General features: G+C 34.4%; 2 protein-coding genes across 3 annotated transcripts in view; one reads left to right on the top strand and one right to left on the bottom strand.

The window, feature by feature from the left end:
- LOC149805510 (cyclin-dependent kinase 2-interacting protein-like) overlaps window positions 1-7,906 on the bottom strand; it is a 36,215-nt gene extending 28,309 nt beyond the window's left edge. For both annotated transcript variants that reach the window (XM_089950113.1, XM_089950115.1), the window contains exon 1: window positions 7,774-7,906. In XM_089950113.1, the coding sequence (XP_089806239.1) occupies window positions 7,774-7,807 (34 nt within the window). In that variant the 5' untranslated portion in view covers window positions 7,808-7,906. The remainder of the gene's footprint in view (window positions 1-7,773) is intronic.
- Window positions 7,907-13,290: 5,384 nt separating this feature from the next.
- LOC149805509 (signal recognition particle subunit SRP54) overlaps window positions 13,291-17,370 on the top strand; it is a 38,109-nt gene continuing 34,029 nt past the window's right edge. Inside the window, exons 1-2 of the mRNA XM_089950111.1 lie at window positions 13,291-13,659; window positions 16,818-16,909. Coding sequence (XP_089806237.1) covers window positions 13,582-13,659; window positions 16,818-16,909 — 170 coding nt within the window. The 5' untranslated portion in view covers window positions 13,291-13,581. The remainder of the gene's footprint in view (window positions 13,660-16,817; window positions 16,910-17,370) is intronic.

Genomic DNA, 17,370 nt, shown 5'->3' with positions numbered 1-17,370 from the left:
TCATAATATACATTTATTCTTTATTCCTTCTTTAATAAACAATCAGAGTTGATTCTTATCAACCTTGTCTGTCAACCTCCAAACCAGAATGTAAATTTCCTTTACTGTCAATGACAATCAAACTACATGTACAGGCTGCACTGAGTGATAATTCATCTGTGCCATCTGCAACCCACTGTACTTTGGTGTCATAGCTTCATATCACATGAAAGTAAATGACTGATAGAGAATATAAACCCCAAATTGATAACACAGTGATATAATGGCATCATCACTCATTTAGTTACCTCTTATGAGTTACAACATGTTCCCTATTAAGAGTTACAACACTAACACAAGAGTCCCATGAATGGACTATTGCTCTCCTGTCCAAAAAGAATTTCAAGGAATTTAAGGTAAGTTCATTCCTACTTTTCAACTGCTGAGTTTTAAAACCATTTCTGATATTCTTCAACGATAAGATTTTCAAATTAGTGACTGTGGTCCCCACACTGGGTATGAGATCAGTATAATTTTCATTTAGGGCAAACAAATCACTATTAGCAGACTGTTCATGACTATCCATTCTAGACACTTTGTGAAAAGATTTTTTATATGTTGATTGTGGCAGCCATATTAGATGTCTGTGTGGCACCATTTTCATCCAGCATCAACTTAAGTCTTTGGGTGAAAACCCTATATTGATATGACCATTAATATTATGGAGTAGTGATAACAAGATTCTCAAGATGGTTGCCACAGTGGCCATACTGGGGGTGTGATTGACACCATTTTTATTCAGGACCGTGGCCATACTGGGGGTGTGATTGACAACATTTTTATTCAGGACCATCTAGATATTATAAGAACTCTTTTTGTGAAAACCCCATGTTGATACAACTTTCCATTTCTGTGGAGTAGCAGCATGAAGATTTTCATGCTGGCTACACCATTATCATATCTGAGGTCAGATCAACAACATTTTCACTTAGAACCAAGTAGAGATTATAATTAGTCCTCTGGTGAAAACTCTTTGCAATACGAAGTGCTGCTTTCATGGCCATACTGTATGTCAGATCATCACAATTTTTATTTACGACCAACTAGACACCATAACAAGTCTTCCAGTGAAATCAATATGTTGATATGACATTCCATTCAGGAAGAGTAGCAATGACATGGTTTCCAAGATGGCTGCAATGGTGGCCATAATAGATGTTCAGCAGCCAGGCAGTACCAGTTTACTGAAGACCAACCAGACATCATTGAAAGTTTTCATGTGAAAATCTCATGCTAATATGACTTTCCACTCAAGAGAAAACCATAAAATTTTCAAGATGGCTGCCATGGTGGCAATAGCAGATTTGTAGACTGGCACCATTTTTATTTAAGACTGTATACACAACGTATGAAGTCTTTTAGTGAAACCTCATGTTGAAATGGCCATCCATTCAGGAGGAGTAGTGATCACAAAATTTTAAAGATGCTACTGGTGTGGTCATACTGAATGCATGAACAGGCACCATTTCATTTAGAACCAACAAGATCAAGCAATGGATATATGTCTAAATTTTCATGGCAATCCCCCAAGTATTTTGGAAGGATCAGCAATAATAAACTTGTGCTCAAGGAAGGAACAGATCGATGGATGATAAAAGATGATGGACAACATGCCTGTCACATAAGCTTTTCTGGTTTATGAACAGGAGAGCTACAAATTTATTAAGTTTCCAGAAAACCACCACCAGATGGATGGATTTACCTCTGCCTTCATACAGGCATCTTCAATAAGTGACAGAAAACCTGAGAAACATTTTCTAGTTACTGAGAGATTTTCTATAAGATAAGAACTCTTTATTTCAGACTACAAGGTCCATACATTTAAATTAAAAATATAAGGTAAAAGTATTTTAAACATAAAAGATGATATATATCTTATATACAAGCATACAGACACATCTACAATGGACTGTGTCCTGCATTTTTAAGAATCTTATGTACAAGTATACAGACAAATCTACAATGGACTGTGCCCTGCATTTTTAAGAATCTTATATACAAGCATACAGACACATCTACAATGGACTGTGCCCTGCATTGTTAAGAATCTTATGTACAAGCATACAGACACATCTCCAATGGACTGTGCCCTGCATTGTTAAGAATCTTATGTACAAGTATACAGACACACCTACAATGGGCTGTGCCCTGCATTGTTAAGAATCTTATGTACAAGTATACAGACACATCTACAATGGGCTGTGCCCTGCATTTTTAAAATCTTATGTACAAGTATACAGACACATCTACAATGGACTGTGCCCTGCATTTTTAAGAATCTTATGTACAAGTATACAGACACATCTCAATGGACTGTGCCCTGTATTATTAAGAATATTATGTACAAGCATACAGACACATCTCAGTGGACTGTGCCCTGCATTGTTAAGAATATTATGTACAAGTATACAGACACATCTACAATGGACTGTGCCCTGCATTGTTAAGAATCTTATGTACAAGTATACAGACACATCTCAATGGACTGTGCCCTGTATTGTTAAGAATATTATGTACAAGTATACAGGCACATCTCAATGGACTGTGCCCTGTATTGTTAAGAATATTATGTACAAGCATACAGACACATCTCAATGGACTGTGCCCTGCACTGTTAAGAATATTATGTACAAGTATACAGGCACATCTCAATGGACTGTGCCCTGTATTGTTAAGAATATTATGTACAAGCATACAGACACATCTCAATGGACTGTGCCCTGCATTGTTAAGAATATTATGTACAAGTATACAGACACATCTCAATGGACTGTGCCCTGTATTGTTAAGAATATTACGTACAAGTATACAGACACAACTCAGTGGACTGTGCCCTGTATTGTTAAGAATAGTATGTACAAGTATACAGACACATCTACAATGGACTGTGCCCTGCATTGTTAAGAATATTATGTACAAGTATACAGACACATCTCAATGGACTGTGCCCTGTATTGTTAAGAATATTATGTACAAGTATACAGACACAACTCAGTGGACTGTGCCCTGTATTGTTAAGAATCTTATGTACAAGTATACAGACACATCTACAATGGACTGTGCCCTGCATTATTAAGAATCTTATGTACAAGTATACAGACACATCTACAATGGACTGTGTCCTGCATTGTCAAGAATCTTATGTACAAGTATACAGGCACATCTCAATGCACTGTGCCCTGTATTGTTAAGAATATTATGTACAAGTATACAGACACATCTACAATGGACTGTGCCCTGTATTATTAAGAATCTTATGTGCAAGTATACAGACACATCTCAATGGACTGTGCCCTGTATTGTTAAGAATGACTATGTGGCTTTCAATCTGAAGTTAGGTTACTAATCATATTTTTGACATTGTTATGTCTACTTGTCATTTTGTCAATATCTGCTCATAACTACTTTTGTTCATAACCTTGCTCTGTTGGTATGCTTGTTTAGCATCAAGTGAATCTTATACTAATTTCTAATTTTGTCGCTCTCAGACATTTCAACCCTGAAGACAAATCGGCCTGGATATTTCAACCCCAAGGACAATTCAGCCCAAAGACATTTCAAGTCCAGTTTCATTATTATGTTTATGTGCAGGTCATATAATAGTACACCATGGTCAATGGCCTTTTCGTTCTATAAACAAGATCGGTCAAATATAACAAAGATAACTGGGTAAGATTTCAAATTTCACACACAACTAAAGCATGTGTCACTGTATACATTTTGGGATGATTTAAAGTGGAGCTGAACATTAACATTAACCCTTTACCTCATACAGCATAGTTACAAAGGGCAGCGCGCTATAAATAGAACACCTGTTACCTATTTGACTCCATATGCATAGGCCTGCCTGTTAACTGTTAAGCAATGTAGTGTATGTTAGTTTAACAGTAATTTTAACCATTTTACATTTTTGGTACACAACTATTATGTGTGTAAAAATTTAAGAGTAAAGTCCGATTGTTATAGTTGTGTAATTATTTTTCACGGAAGAATTTCTTATGTGCTTTAAAATCTTGAGAGAACTCGTTCACCGTCATGTCAGTCAACCCGCATGACCAACCGTAGCTGCCATTTCTCATACTCGAAATTTACAAGTTTTTCGTCTGCGTCTACATCACTAAGTCATCTGAATTTGATAATTTATAAAAACTAATTGCTGCCTACATCAATATCAGAGCCTTTACCTAAGTTACTGAATCTTTCATAGTTGTGATTCTAATCGTGAAAACTTTGTAAGTACTGAATGAAATCCATGACCTCCATTTTGTAGAGTGGAGATTACGACCCAGTTACTTTAAATAGCAGATATCGACCAGAGCATAAACAGTGACCACGTGATCTGACGTAATTGTCATTCGCAGAAATGAATATAGTATCTAATAAGGGGTTTTCCCCAAAGGTGGCGCTACGAAAACCGGCTTAAAATGGCTGATGTTTACAGCAGGCGTCAAAAGGCGCTTCCATGCGAATGGAGTAGAGGCATCAAAAGGCGCTTCTATGCGAATGGAGTAGAGGTGTCCAAAGACGCTTGTATGAGGTAAAGGGTTAATGATTCAATAACAAGTATGTTCCTTTATGATATTTAATTAAAAGAAGAAAAAATAAGTTGCAGTTCCAGTACCATAGGGACTATTACACTTTTGTAAGAAATCAAAATAACTTCAAAAGATATACTAGCTACAGTATATAAGGTGTATGAAACAGGAAGGTATTTAATGCTTTAATTCATACCTCATTAATGTACAATTAACACAATTCAGTTAGTATTGTGCCAAAAAATATCCCATCGAAATGTCATAAAATTATTTTAATATAAATTAAAACAAATTTACACACAAGTATACAAACACCTTTATTAAAGCTTATGATGAAATTGATATGGAATGATAATTTTTAGCTCTTTTATACAAATTAACAGTGTGTGTTTGATTTTCACAGGTCTTTCTTTACGTTCAAATTAGCATGCATTCATTAACTTAATTAAAGTGATTTTAATTATAATTAACTGGTGATATATTATTTTGTCCACTTAACAGTTTGTTTTATGATTATCAATGTAATAATGTAGGATTAAAGACATCTTCTTTAATTGCAGGCACCAATGAATAACAATGTGATTAGTGGGAATGACCATAAACAATGTGCTAATCATTGTTTTAAACTATTCAGCTCTTTTATACAAATGTACAGTGTGTAGTATACTTTATTTCTTTTCATTCAAATTAGTGTGCATTCATTGACTTAAATAAAAGTGACTTTAATTATACTTAACATATGAAATCTTTTTTCAGTGACTTAGTGATGTGTCTGTATCTTCTTCAATTCTTTAATTGCAGACAACAATGAATAACCATGTGATTAGTGGGAATGATCATTAGCAATATGCTAATTATTGTCATAAAAATGCTTGAATTGGGGTCGATTTTTCCCATGGCAGGGGTTGAAATGACTTGGGGTCAAAATGTCTTTAGAATTTTCTTAGTGTCAAAATGTCTTGGGGTCAAAAAGTCTCGCTTCCTAATTTTATTTGTAATATATGTCATTGATGCAGCCGATTTGTTCAATTCTGATGCGACATTCTGTCAACTAGCGGCTATAAAAGATTTTATCATTTTCCAAATTTTGATTTAAGCCATATCCTCAGAAATGCATCTGTGGTGTCGATCAAGTGTTAACCATACATATATGTATGTGTGTGTGTTTCTGGTTTTTACAACTGAAATATTAGTGTCTGGCACAACTCCATACTGCAGAGCATTATCAGGTATTTTGCTATACAGATAGGTTTAATATACTTAGATCTCATGTTGGAAGTTAACCATTTGTTATAATTCATGGTCCAAGAAGACCCCAATATTACATATAATCACACCAAAGCTCTCAAAAACACATCAAGAAGCAAACAAACAACAAAAAAAGCAAACACACGCATGGACATTGATACTATCAATGATTGATAGTATTGGTTGATGGCCCCATTTACGATAACCTATGGAAAATAACTCATATGCATCAAATCTCTTTAATTTTATATAAACAATTTCTTGATTAAATGGCAATGTACTGCATTTCCCTTATTTTATTATAAACTGTTTATATATAAATTTTCATTTCAAATTGTACATCAAAAATTATGACAGAAATGTTTCAAATACATGACCAATGATTGTTACAAACTTCATGAGAGTGATTTTTCTTTTTTATACTTGGCTGTAAAGGAAAATCGCTAATTCCCTTGATTTTACTTCTGTCAAGAAAAATTACTGTGTGAGGATTGCTTGATATATCAGATGTAATTTTTCTAAACTGTTTGAATATATAGGTCATTTAATGATTGGTACAGCCACATAGGCAATTAATTATCAACAGTAACTCACAAACCACCATGCTGTTTAATTAAAATACACTTAATTCGTTACATATGTACCACTGAAAGTTTATCTAATGATGTCGCATAAGTTAAAGACACTAATGTATAATAAGTACATAATATGTGTTCTTTCCATTAATTTGGAATAAAAATTCATCTGTATATTCTAATATTCACACATTAAAGACCAATATTACCATTTTGCTTACACTTTAATTTGTATTATAATTTTATAAAAGACTTTATCTTCTTGTAAAAACCAAGAATGTTCTAGAATGGAAAACTCTCTGTTGATTGGAAACCAGAACACATGCAAGACCTAATACATAACCTTTTCAGCATGACACAGTTCCATTTCATGGCTTATGTAAGCGCTTTTAAAGACAGCAGGAATTATCACTTAATAAAAGAACACATTTACCACATACATGACAGCATCTGGAGTTGCAAATCCAAAAAGCGAAAGACAGATTTTCGCAAACTTCCAGATGGACATTAAATATATAAAGAAATCAAAGTATATAAAATCACAAGATGGAAAATACACTGTAATTAATAAGGCTAAAGGAACTGCAAGAAAACCTGGTCAGCAAAGAAGGCCTCTCAGTGAGAGGCCCCATAACTGCTAAATGCTTACAAACAAATAAATAATTAAATTGTTTATGAGATATGATAATTATTGACAAAATAAAGGACGAGTAATTAAGATATACTAATAATTTTACACACAATTAATTTGCCATATTGTTTAACTTATTTAACGAATTAATTAATGCATTCAATTTCTTCGCCTCCTCCTGGTGCTGTGGTATTAACGTTGATAATTATTCACGTTATTGTACCCGAACACTCTTCGTAAAAACGGGAGTTATTTCCCTTGCCAATTCTTGGCCTCAGTCAATCCTGTTACACAAAAAACAATCGCTAAATATTGGCTGTTTTTGTTTGTTTGTTTTTTGTTGTTGTTTAAATTTAATGTAGGTATTGTGTAAAGTCTTAATGTGTACTTGAAGAGTCTTGGAGTGTCCTGGGGTGTCTTAGTGTGTTTAGTGGGGCCCGCTATTTCGTACGTGTTCCATGTAGGACTATTCCATCACCCAACACAGATCTGAACAGATATTCACGTTATCGAAAAATTGGTGCCAATGTTAAGACAAGAAAAAAATATGAGTTTTGTGATTTTATGACACAGAGCACCATGGTGAAATCCTTAAACATAACCGGGAGCATCTTTCGAAAACACTATACATGTATAAGGCTTCCGAAATTAAGCAACCCAGCTTTGTCTAAACACCATTTTCTGTGAAAACAGGTACTAAATAAATATAACTATTTTGAGTTTGGAATAAATATAGAAAATTCACTTCTGATTTCAACTGGAGAGAAATCTTCGTCCATTTTAAACTATACATGAGCACAGCAACGGTTCAGCGTATTGAATCCTATCTTATTTGTTCTAGGCCCTATATCGAAGAAATTGACAAGGCACGGAACGATTATAGATGAAAGCAGCCGCCTAGCGGATTTAGTAAGAAATACTAACTATTTATATCAATTTAGAAAATCATATCTTTTTTATACTATTCTTTTTAATAACATAATTATTTTCAACCTAACTGTGTTAATATTTCTTTTTCAACGACTGGTCTCTATATTTTGGAATGGATGGTTGGATTAAAAGGATGTGTCAACACAAATTTTCATCAAATGATAATAGTTCCGATGTTTGCCTTCTGTAGATTATACGCATAAATAAACTGTCCTTTATAAAGTTTTATTTAATTTTGTGGGCACTATATCATGGCGGAATACGAAATTAGATTTGAGAAGAACAAAAAATAATTACATACATGTATAATACATAAATTAAACAGACCTTAAGTCATCATAAATTCAATTATATTATATCACAACATGAATTTTAAATCTTGAACTTAGTAACGGTTATATATATTGCTGATGGATCAGTTCCTGAAAAATCAGTGTTTAATGTTGAAATCCTAAAGGAAGAACTTTTGAAAATAATGAGAGAACATTAGATCAGCATCTCATAGTATTTGCTATTATCATATATATCCTAAATTTAATCACTCTTACGCCGGGGGAGTCTATGGGTCGCATGTTCACTTTGTATTCATGATTTTGTTATATCGTGTATTCATTTTATAAGATCATTGATTAAAATTAATAATTACGTAATCTGAATTATGATATAATTATTCGCTTTAATTAATTATAGCATATATTTAAATTTACCATATAAAATGCGATTTTTCACTTCCAATTCAAGCTTTGAGTTCTACACTACACTAATGCCTAGTAAAGCGGACAAAAGCTAGAATTTACAATAAAAACTGCTTACAAACAAGAATTCTAATACTTTCAAATAAATGGTATTTTCCATTAAAAAGACACTTTCCAACTTCAAGTTAATATGAGACTTTTTGTGGAATGTTGTTGCATTTATATGTGAGAATTTATACCTGTCAGTAGTAATATGTGGCTGTTGGGGTATATACTGTAATTAATATTACGAGGTATGTTTACATATCGGGAAAGCCCCCTTCTTCGCTGTCCCCGCCCTCTTGCTCTTCTCTGCCTCTTCATTGATGACTTCTGTCTTGAGGGTCTTCGTTGTATTGAGAGAGATCAGCACCCTCTTGAAGTGTCGGAGGTTGATGTAAGACCTCATCTCCTTTCCCCGCTTGAGGAGGTGTTCTTCTCTATCCAAGACACGCATGACATTGGTATGGTTACCATCTTCAAAGTACTAGTCATTCTTCTTTTAAACGGGATCGAAGATGATTGGCAAGACGTAGTAAGTTAGTTTGAATCCGTGTCGTGTTCAATCATTCAACAAAGCACGATTATACAAATAACTGTATACGTGGCGTATCAATTGATTGTTGCTAGCACAATGTAAGTATCTTTCTGCTTATTTCATTCGAGGTTGGAATTTTATGCATAGTGTGCTTAATATTTCCGACAAAATGTACAACAATCCGTAGGTAAAAGTTGCCCTTCAATAATTTTGTGCTCTTATTTTACAAAATTAGTGCTGAAATTTTAGTTTCATTTTTAGACAGTGGGTCTTCACCATAAGGATAACATTTATATTCTTAAAGAACTATAGTCGAAAGGGGTTTTCAAAAACCGCATGGAAAGTCCCATGCAATCAGACAATTTTGGCAGTAATCTCTGAATATATGTGTCGCGAGTATTTAATGTGCTTTTGAAGTTGTTAATGGAATCTATCTGACGACTCTCAACAGATAATGCATTTTATTCTCGAATGGCTGCATGAAGAACGAGTTGTAATAAAGACTTTTTTTGTAGCCTGTATTAACTGGACATTGTTTACATTAAGTAAGTCATAGCGAGTTATATTACTAACTGGTGGAATCAGAGATGTGAAATAGGGAGGGCTTGAAGCAGTTGTCATTTTATACAAGAGTAAGTTTGTGCTTTGTCCTCTGGATTTAAGATTTTCCCATCCTGTTTCTCGGTGTAGCGCTTCGATAGATACTAATTTTGTTGCACCAGTAACAATAGTGGTTGCCTTGTTTGTTTCCACTTCTTTTTTCTCGAGTAATGCGCATCCCAAACAACATTACGATATTCTAGAATGGATCGTATAAAAAGTCGCAAAATATAATTTTAAACGACTTGGTGTCAAGTTGGAGTTTGAGTTTACGCATTGCATTAATTCTTGACCATGCCGTTTCCTTTATATAGCCTGTTTGTTTCTGCCATGATCAGTCATTTGAGAGAAAAATTCGAAGATGTTTGTGCGCGTGAACTTCTCTAAATCTGTGCTTGAGAATATGTAGTGGTGGATACAAGGGTTTATTAATTTTCCTAGAAATTGTCAGGGATTCACTTTTAGACGGGTTGAAAGATAGAATAAAATTATTTGCCAGTGAGCTCATGAGCGTTTACGACTGGAATATCTACGACTAGCAAGAGACTTGTATGATATGCAAATAAACTTCTATTAGATTGTATATAATATACAATATTATTTCAGGAAATGTTACGGACATAAAACGGATCCTTGGGGAACACCAGTTCCAATACACTTCCACTTTGAAAACACGCCCGGAAGTATCACTCATTCTCTTCTGCTGTGACATAGTATCGAGAACCATTTTATAACGCTTCCTGTGATACCAGTTGCTTTAAATTTGTGAATGAGTCCTGTATGCCACATTCGATGAAAAGCTTTACTTATGTCATAAAACTTTACTCGGATTTCCTTACTGGAATGCACTGCGTTGTAGGCAGATGAATCAGACCCCCACCAGAGATGATATTGGGGGTTGATTTATCAGAATAGTGGAGAAATCACCCCACAGAGAACTCATCCTAGGTGTCAGAAGAAGTCGCCCCATTGTGGTCGGAAATGTCGCCCCACTGCGCCAAGAGAAGTCGCCCCAAAGATCATATATACTAATTCTGAGATGCCACCACATGATGGTTACCGCTTTATTTATTTATTGTTGTTTCTCTTCAACTTAATAACTTATTAAATTTAAAACATTTTTAACTTTTCCATTTGACCAACTTCGCTTCTGTACTTGACGACATAAAAGCGTTCTCTGCCCCTTTTTGCTCTGGTCTTCAAATCATTAGATGCATTACTTAGTTTGGAAAATAGAGCGGATGTAAGCATGATGTGACGTTAGAAGTTTTATATATTAAAGGGTTCCAACCTAATAACCAAAGCAATCCTGAGATGATTTTATTGCATGGCCCTCTATAACCCGAAATCGACTGAATTCAAGTCAAGTGTGTTGGATTTGATCAGAAATGTCGAAACAAACGAAATGTATAACGGAACGAAACTAGTGTAGGAAAATATGATGTCTCAGAGTTGTATAATGTTTTACATTCTAATAGCGTTCAACTATTTCAGCTTGTCCGCATGTGTACGAGGTTGATTTATTTCATATTTTACTATTGCTTGTAAAGTGATTGGTCTGGTTTTTACGGATGCTTACTCTTCACGTGCGTTATTAATACCACAAACTCCAAGATATATGAGGGAAATATAGGTACTACTTGATCCTTACTAAATATGTTACATGTTAAGGACAAATATCTGATAAATAGGTATCTACCAACTATCCCAGTAAGCACTCGAATAAACGTAATAGTTTTTATTGGTACTTATTTTCATTAGATGATATCTGTATTCTGCTAACTGTATGAAATAGTGTTCATATTTTAAGTACCCAAAATATAAATGGGAAGAAAAAAAAACAACATTAAAAACCCCATAAAATTACTTGCTATTTCACACCAAAATCGTTGGATTTAAAGGGGAGTTTGAGAGTAAATATCACATTAATGAAGTGCGTGCGTGTGTGTGTGTGTGTGTGATTTGGATTTTTAACGTAGCTTTAACAATTTTTCAGTCATATCGCTACTATGTCTGCAGTGTGGCAGTTTATAGTGATGTCTAGCACTGGGGCATCATGCCGCAGACATGTACCATGATGTCCCACCCAGTCACATTATCCTGACATCAGGCCGACCAGTCCTAACACTAACCTCTTAATGCTGAGCGCCAAGCGAGGCAGCTGTTAGTACCATTTTTGTAAGTTTTTGGTATGATTCGGCTGGGGATCGAACCCACGACCTCCCTTTTCCGAGGCGGACGCTCTAACCACTAGGCCACCGGAGCAGTCTTCACGTTAATGAAGAATGTTTGCTATAATAGATACATCACTCAAGAACGTTCACATTACCATTTGTTTAAAAATCATTCTCGTGGTGTTCCGGTATGTGTTGTTATAAGAAATCTAATGAGTTTATATGACCACACAGACTTTAAATTATAAGTGATATGTTGTTGTATTATCGACATTACACAAACAAGATGAATGCAGAATGGGAAGGAAGGGTTTATTATAAAACGAGTGGAAAATAATCTTAAACGTAAGTGTAGAAGAAAAAGGCACATTCATCCGATGCAGTTACATGCAAATCAAAGGTGCATAATAAATTGATGTTGGAAACATTGAATGACAAAGCGTAAACATGTCTTTAATATTTTTTCCTTTCGTAGATAATTTCTTACTTTTCAAAGATGGGAAAATAAAGGTCCCCCCCCCCAGAAAAACTGAATATTTATCTAGTATCCATGTTGATATAATTTTACAATATAAATATCCGAGTTGAATAACGATATAAAGAAAGGGACCTTTCAGATACGTTGGGACGATATCTCTATGCACATTAGGACTAACTGATTTGCAGAACGCAGTACAGAGGTATGTAAATTGAGTAACAGTATAATCAACAGGAATAAAACCAGACTGGAAAGGTGTAACAATTTAATTTTCAAGGAAGTTATTAAGCATTTGTTTAAAAACTAGTCTTAGATAAGATAGAAGGGTTGCCCGTCTTAAAAATTGAACAAATGTCTGTTTCTTCCCAATGTAAAGGCAGATTCTTTAAGAGACTTGTTAAAAAGAGAACATAACTTATTTATGTCCATTTCCTTTATTTCCCCCTTTGTTTCCCAAGTTACTACACAACTGAATAAACAATTTCTCCTTTTATCTTCCTTCTTTTTTTATATCTACTTATGAAACTTAGTATCATCCGCCATATGTATTCATTGTAGGCCATTGGCTTTCGTTCTAATCCTTTAAACTGTACCTCTTATAAACTTCAACTACATATTTTAAAAAATAAAATATACTTAAACTAAAATAAATATATTATCAGTTACTCCATTTGACACTACTGGGTCTCCGAAAATCTTTATACTCGGATATAAAAGTTATCTTGCAGCACGATTGGTCATGTAAGTCGCTCCTACCGGATGTAAAATCCTTCTTTAGAACGGCTATATTTAACTAGTAGACCGGTTATAATACGTGTATTACGGAATGGAAGACACATGGATTACGAAAGATCTATATTTGAACTAATCTTCTACTGAAACTATGAGTCGAAATACTAGAAATAACTAGTTTTAATTTTTTATATTAATACAAGTTATCAGGTTTAGTTTTGCAAAGAACGATTGTGGTTTTATATTTTCCCAGCGGGTAGCACAACAGCTGTCTACTTATATTAAAAAAGGCTGTGTATAATCGCACAGGGACTATTGAACACTTCATCCTTTCACTTTTCATTTGAGCAGATCTTTTTAAATCAAGATGGTGCTTGCAGACCTAGGCAGAAAAATTACCTCAGCTTTGAAGTTGCTGAGCAATGCAACTATCATCAATGAAGAGGTACCCATCGCTTTGTGTTGTTTAAATTATTTTCATTTTGTTTTTGGTAACACGGTCATGTATGCACATTTACTCATTTAAATTAAATGTAGATTGTTCTTTTAAAATGTAACTAATTTTCTTTAACCAAAGTCTATTCAATCCAGATTATTGAATGTTTTGCACTCTAACTGTCGTAAGGAAACTTCCAGACGAAAATTATCGATTCTATCTTCTTTTTACAATGGTGGCCATGTACTAAACGTTGGTCAAGAAAAGAGCAAGACTAGTGTCACAGTATAGGGTAGTACGAATTTGTTTATCATTTTGCCTAGCTTTCATTGTGACATCAGAGCACGATATTCAATCTGGGTTGTACTGGATCACACCTTTAGGTTCATTTCATCCAAACGTCTATGTTCTTTCACATAGATTTTGCCATATGCCCTTCTCATGGTGTCTAAATAATGACCATCCAAAGGAATGCAGATGTATAAGAATCCAGATGAAGTGAATACTTGACACTTAATGGTATATAGAATAAAATTCGAAAAAGTGACGCCCATTTCTGAAATAGTTGGTGTTGAATGCCTACATGACCTGTGTGATTTTTACTATAGCTTTTGTTACCAACCATAGTGTTATGTGGACCATGCACATATGGTCCAGACATTAGACCTGTATGTCTTCAGTTGTATGGTTTGAGCATTCTGAGGCATTGTTATGTAAATGACATAATCGTGCATGTTTTTTTATCGCTTGCTTTGTGCATGTCTAGCAATGTATCGATGAAAACTACACGTTTAGTTTACATAGGCCTAATTGAATTTCATGTCATACTTTAGCGCCATCAATCTAGTAAGTAGACATAATTATCCAAATAGACACGTGCAAGGAGATGTTCAAATATACTCGCAAATCTGTCATAGAAAAATCTGCCAGAAAACATAACTTCTGAGAAGATATCTAAATTAAAAAAAAAATACAATATGTTGAACAGGGTCTGATCAGTGTCATTTCTAGCCTATTCATTTTTTGGTTAAGCAAAAACTAAAAAAAATTGTTTTTATCAGTATTACCAGAAATGGTCTTTATCATACTTTGTCCATTCCTGGTCAGCTGAATATATAATCTTGTGCAGATGAACATTACAACATCTTCAGAACAAATTATAGCCCAGTTCCTCAAATGCAGTTGGCTAGTTTCCTTGAAGACAAAGGATGTAACGGTGAAGCAATTCTTGTGAGTAAGATAAATATACTTGTGACAATGCAAAATGCCACAGCACCATCCCTGTCTCATAATATGCATTATACAGCCTGTGAACTTAACACATTAACCCCAGGAGGTTTTTGTCATTTTTGCCTAAAATTTGAGTAGGAAACACATTTTGATAGCTATTTCTGAATACATCCGAAAACACGAACTTCCAGGTGATCATCCAATAACATACTGCCTAGTTAGAAACATTCGTTTTTCATGGCTATTTGGCTCACGCATGAGCAGAAGGGTAAAAGTTGGAGATCTTTTCTTTTTTTTTTTTGCTAAATGGAGCCATTATTTTTGTATCGAGACCACTCTTTATTCCAAATGCCCATCTTATCCTAAATTTTGCAAAGGTTCATCTGTCTGTTTGCAGTTCATACCGGTTGGCCTTAGATCTGAGACCCAAAAGTCTAAAATCTGGACACAAAATCAGATTCCGACTACGGGCAAATTTTGGCTAGAAAAAATGAGGTTTTTCCCTCTGTATTTTCTAGTGCAACTAGAAATTCCAAATTATGTGGTATCATTGTAGAACTACATCTGTCTAGCTTTCTATAATACCACCCACTTTAATGTATCATGCATGACCATGATGCTACAGAGCTCAGCACTCATATTGTTATATCATACTCTGTTAATTCTGACATCTGGCCTGAAGTTGCTGTAAGATCTCTGCACTTTTTATTTTTTTAACATTTTTAGTAGCAGAGATCAATGATAGGGCGAGATACTATCTCATAATGGATTTTTTTGGCGAAATAGTGTTGGATAATTGGCCGCTCACTAGTAATTAACATTTATTTTGACTGACCTCATTGTGTGGATGGTAATTAAACTTCCTTTTCTTTTCACTTATTGAATTAAATCCCGTCACAACACTCATATTTTCTAGAGTAATCTTGTCAGAACATTTGTGTATTTATTGTCTGTTGGCGTTTTAAAAAAAAAAATTCTGGTGCATGCATGAAAGGCAGCCACCAGAAATGTCACAACCCAACTACAATCTTCAATAAAAACAAATAGCCTTTTATCAGAGGAAGTAAGCACCAAATTTAAATAAAAGCAATGGAATCTGATAGATTGTTGCATTTACCAAAGTGAATGGAACACGTTTATTGAATCATGAAAGGTTCATTTTGGCAGGAAAAAAATAATGCTTACAGTAGCTACTAATGGCAGCATAAAATGCCCTCACCTCATCCTCTGGGTAGCCTCAACAAGACATTTCTGTCTCCAGCTGACCAAAATCTAGGCCAATTTAAGTACATGTAGAATGTAGAATATAAACAACTACAGCCATGTGCTAATTGTGACAGTTGTAGTGAATTGTTAAGTGATATTCAGATAAAGAACAAAACGAGGCCTACCATTTTTTAAATATATACTTTTTATTATGTTTTCTAATGGGATATGTGACACATATGAAGCTTATAACATTTGATCTGTATTCAAATTCATGGATTTATTATATACAAGTACAATACTTAATGGATTATGGTTTGTACTACACACATGTAAGTTGTCCGTATACAAGCATTTTCCAGACTAGTTTGTCTTCATTTAATCAGAATAACTTATTTTTGCACCTGCTTCTATTACCCTATCCTCCCCCCAGGCCATACTTTAAGAAAATGCATAATTTTTGTCAGCTAGCTGACTTGGTTGGTTATGACATGGTTCGGTCTATAACATGGTCAGTTTCTATGGATCCCAACTACTGTGTTATAGCAGGCCACACTATATAATTGCAGATAAAATTACATGGGAATTGTGATGCAGATATAATTTTGAGTCTGTTCTTTTGTAGTTTTAATGTTAAGAAAATAGCTTAAACATCTATTATCTTTTACACATTTTAATAAATTGATTAGTCATACACATTTCTGTTAATCTCTCAAATACTTTTTTCACAGGTGTTAAATGAAATGCTGAAAGAAATATGCACAGCATTAATTCAAGCAGATGTGAACATAAAATTGGTCAAACAGCTAAGAGAAAATGTGAGGTATGTATGACTTTCAAGCAGCTTTTAGAGAAGTGGGGGTTGTCTTGTCATTGTCAACAAAACCTGGGGGAGGGGTCTTATCATTGAACAAGATTCTGTTGATAAATAGTTGCCAAGATGATGTAGAAGTTGAGTAAGTACTTATCATCAGGCATAGGTTTGTCATCAGAGAAATACAGTATATTATACCTGATAAAAGTTGCATTGTCAGTGATTTTTACACACAATATCACATGCTAGGGAACCAAACATAGTGTCTCCTTCATGTAATCATATTTCCCACAAGTAGCCATTTTTCCCTGTCTTGTTTGATTCTGTTTAATAAACAGTTCATGCCCTTGTTTGGTGGAGATACAAAGAATTGTTTACTCACACCAAGTCACGTGGAAAAATATTTGCTTAGAGGGGACATATCTTTCCATTTCCTCTTAACAAGGGCAATAAATGTATATTGTAGTTTG

This window comes from Sinohyriopsis cumingii, chromosome 2 (assembly GCF_028554795.1).
Source record: "Sinohyriopsis cumingii isolate HCF-2022 chromosome 2, ASM2855479v2, whole genome shotgun sequence".
In the NCBI taxonomy this organism is placed as follows: Eukaryota; Metazoa; Mollusca; class Bivalvia; order Unionida; family Unionidae; genus Sinohyriopsis; species Sinohyriopsis cumingii.
The sequence above is the reverse complement of the archived record's forward strand: the minus strand, read 5'-3'. Positions and strand labels throughout refer to the sequence as shown.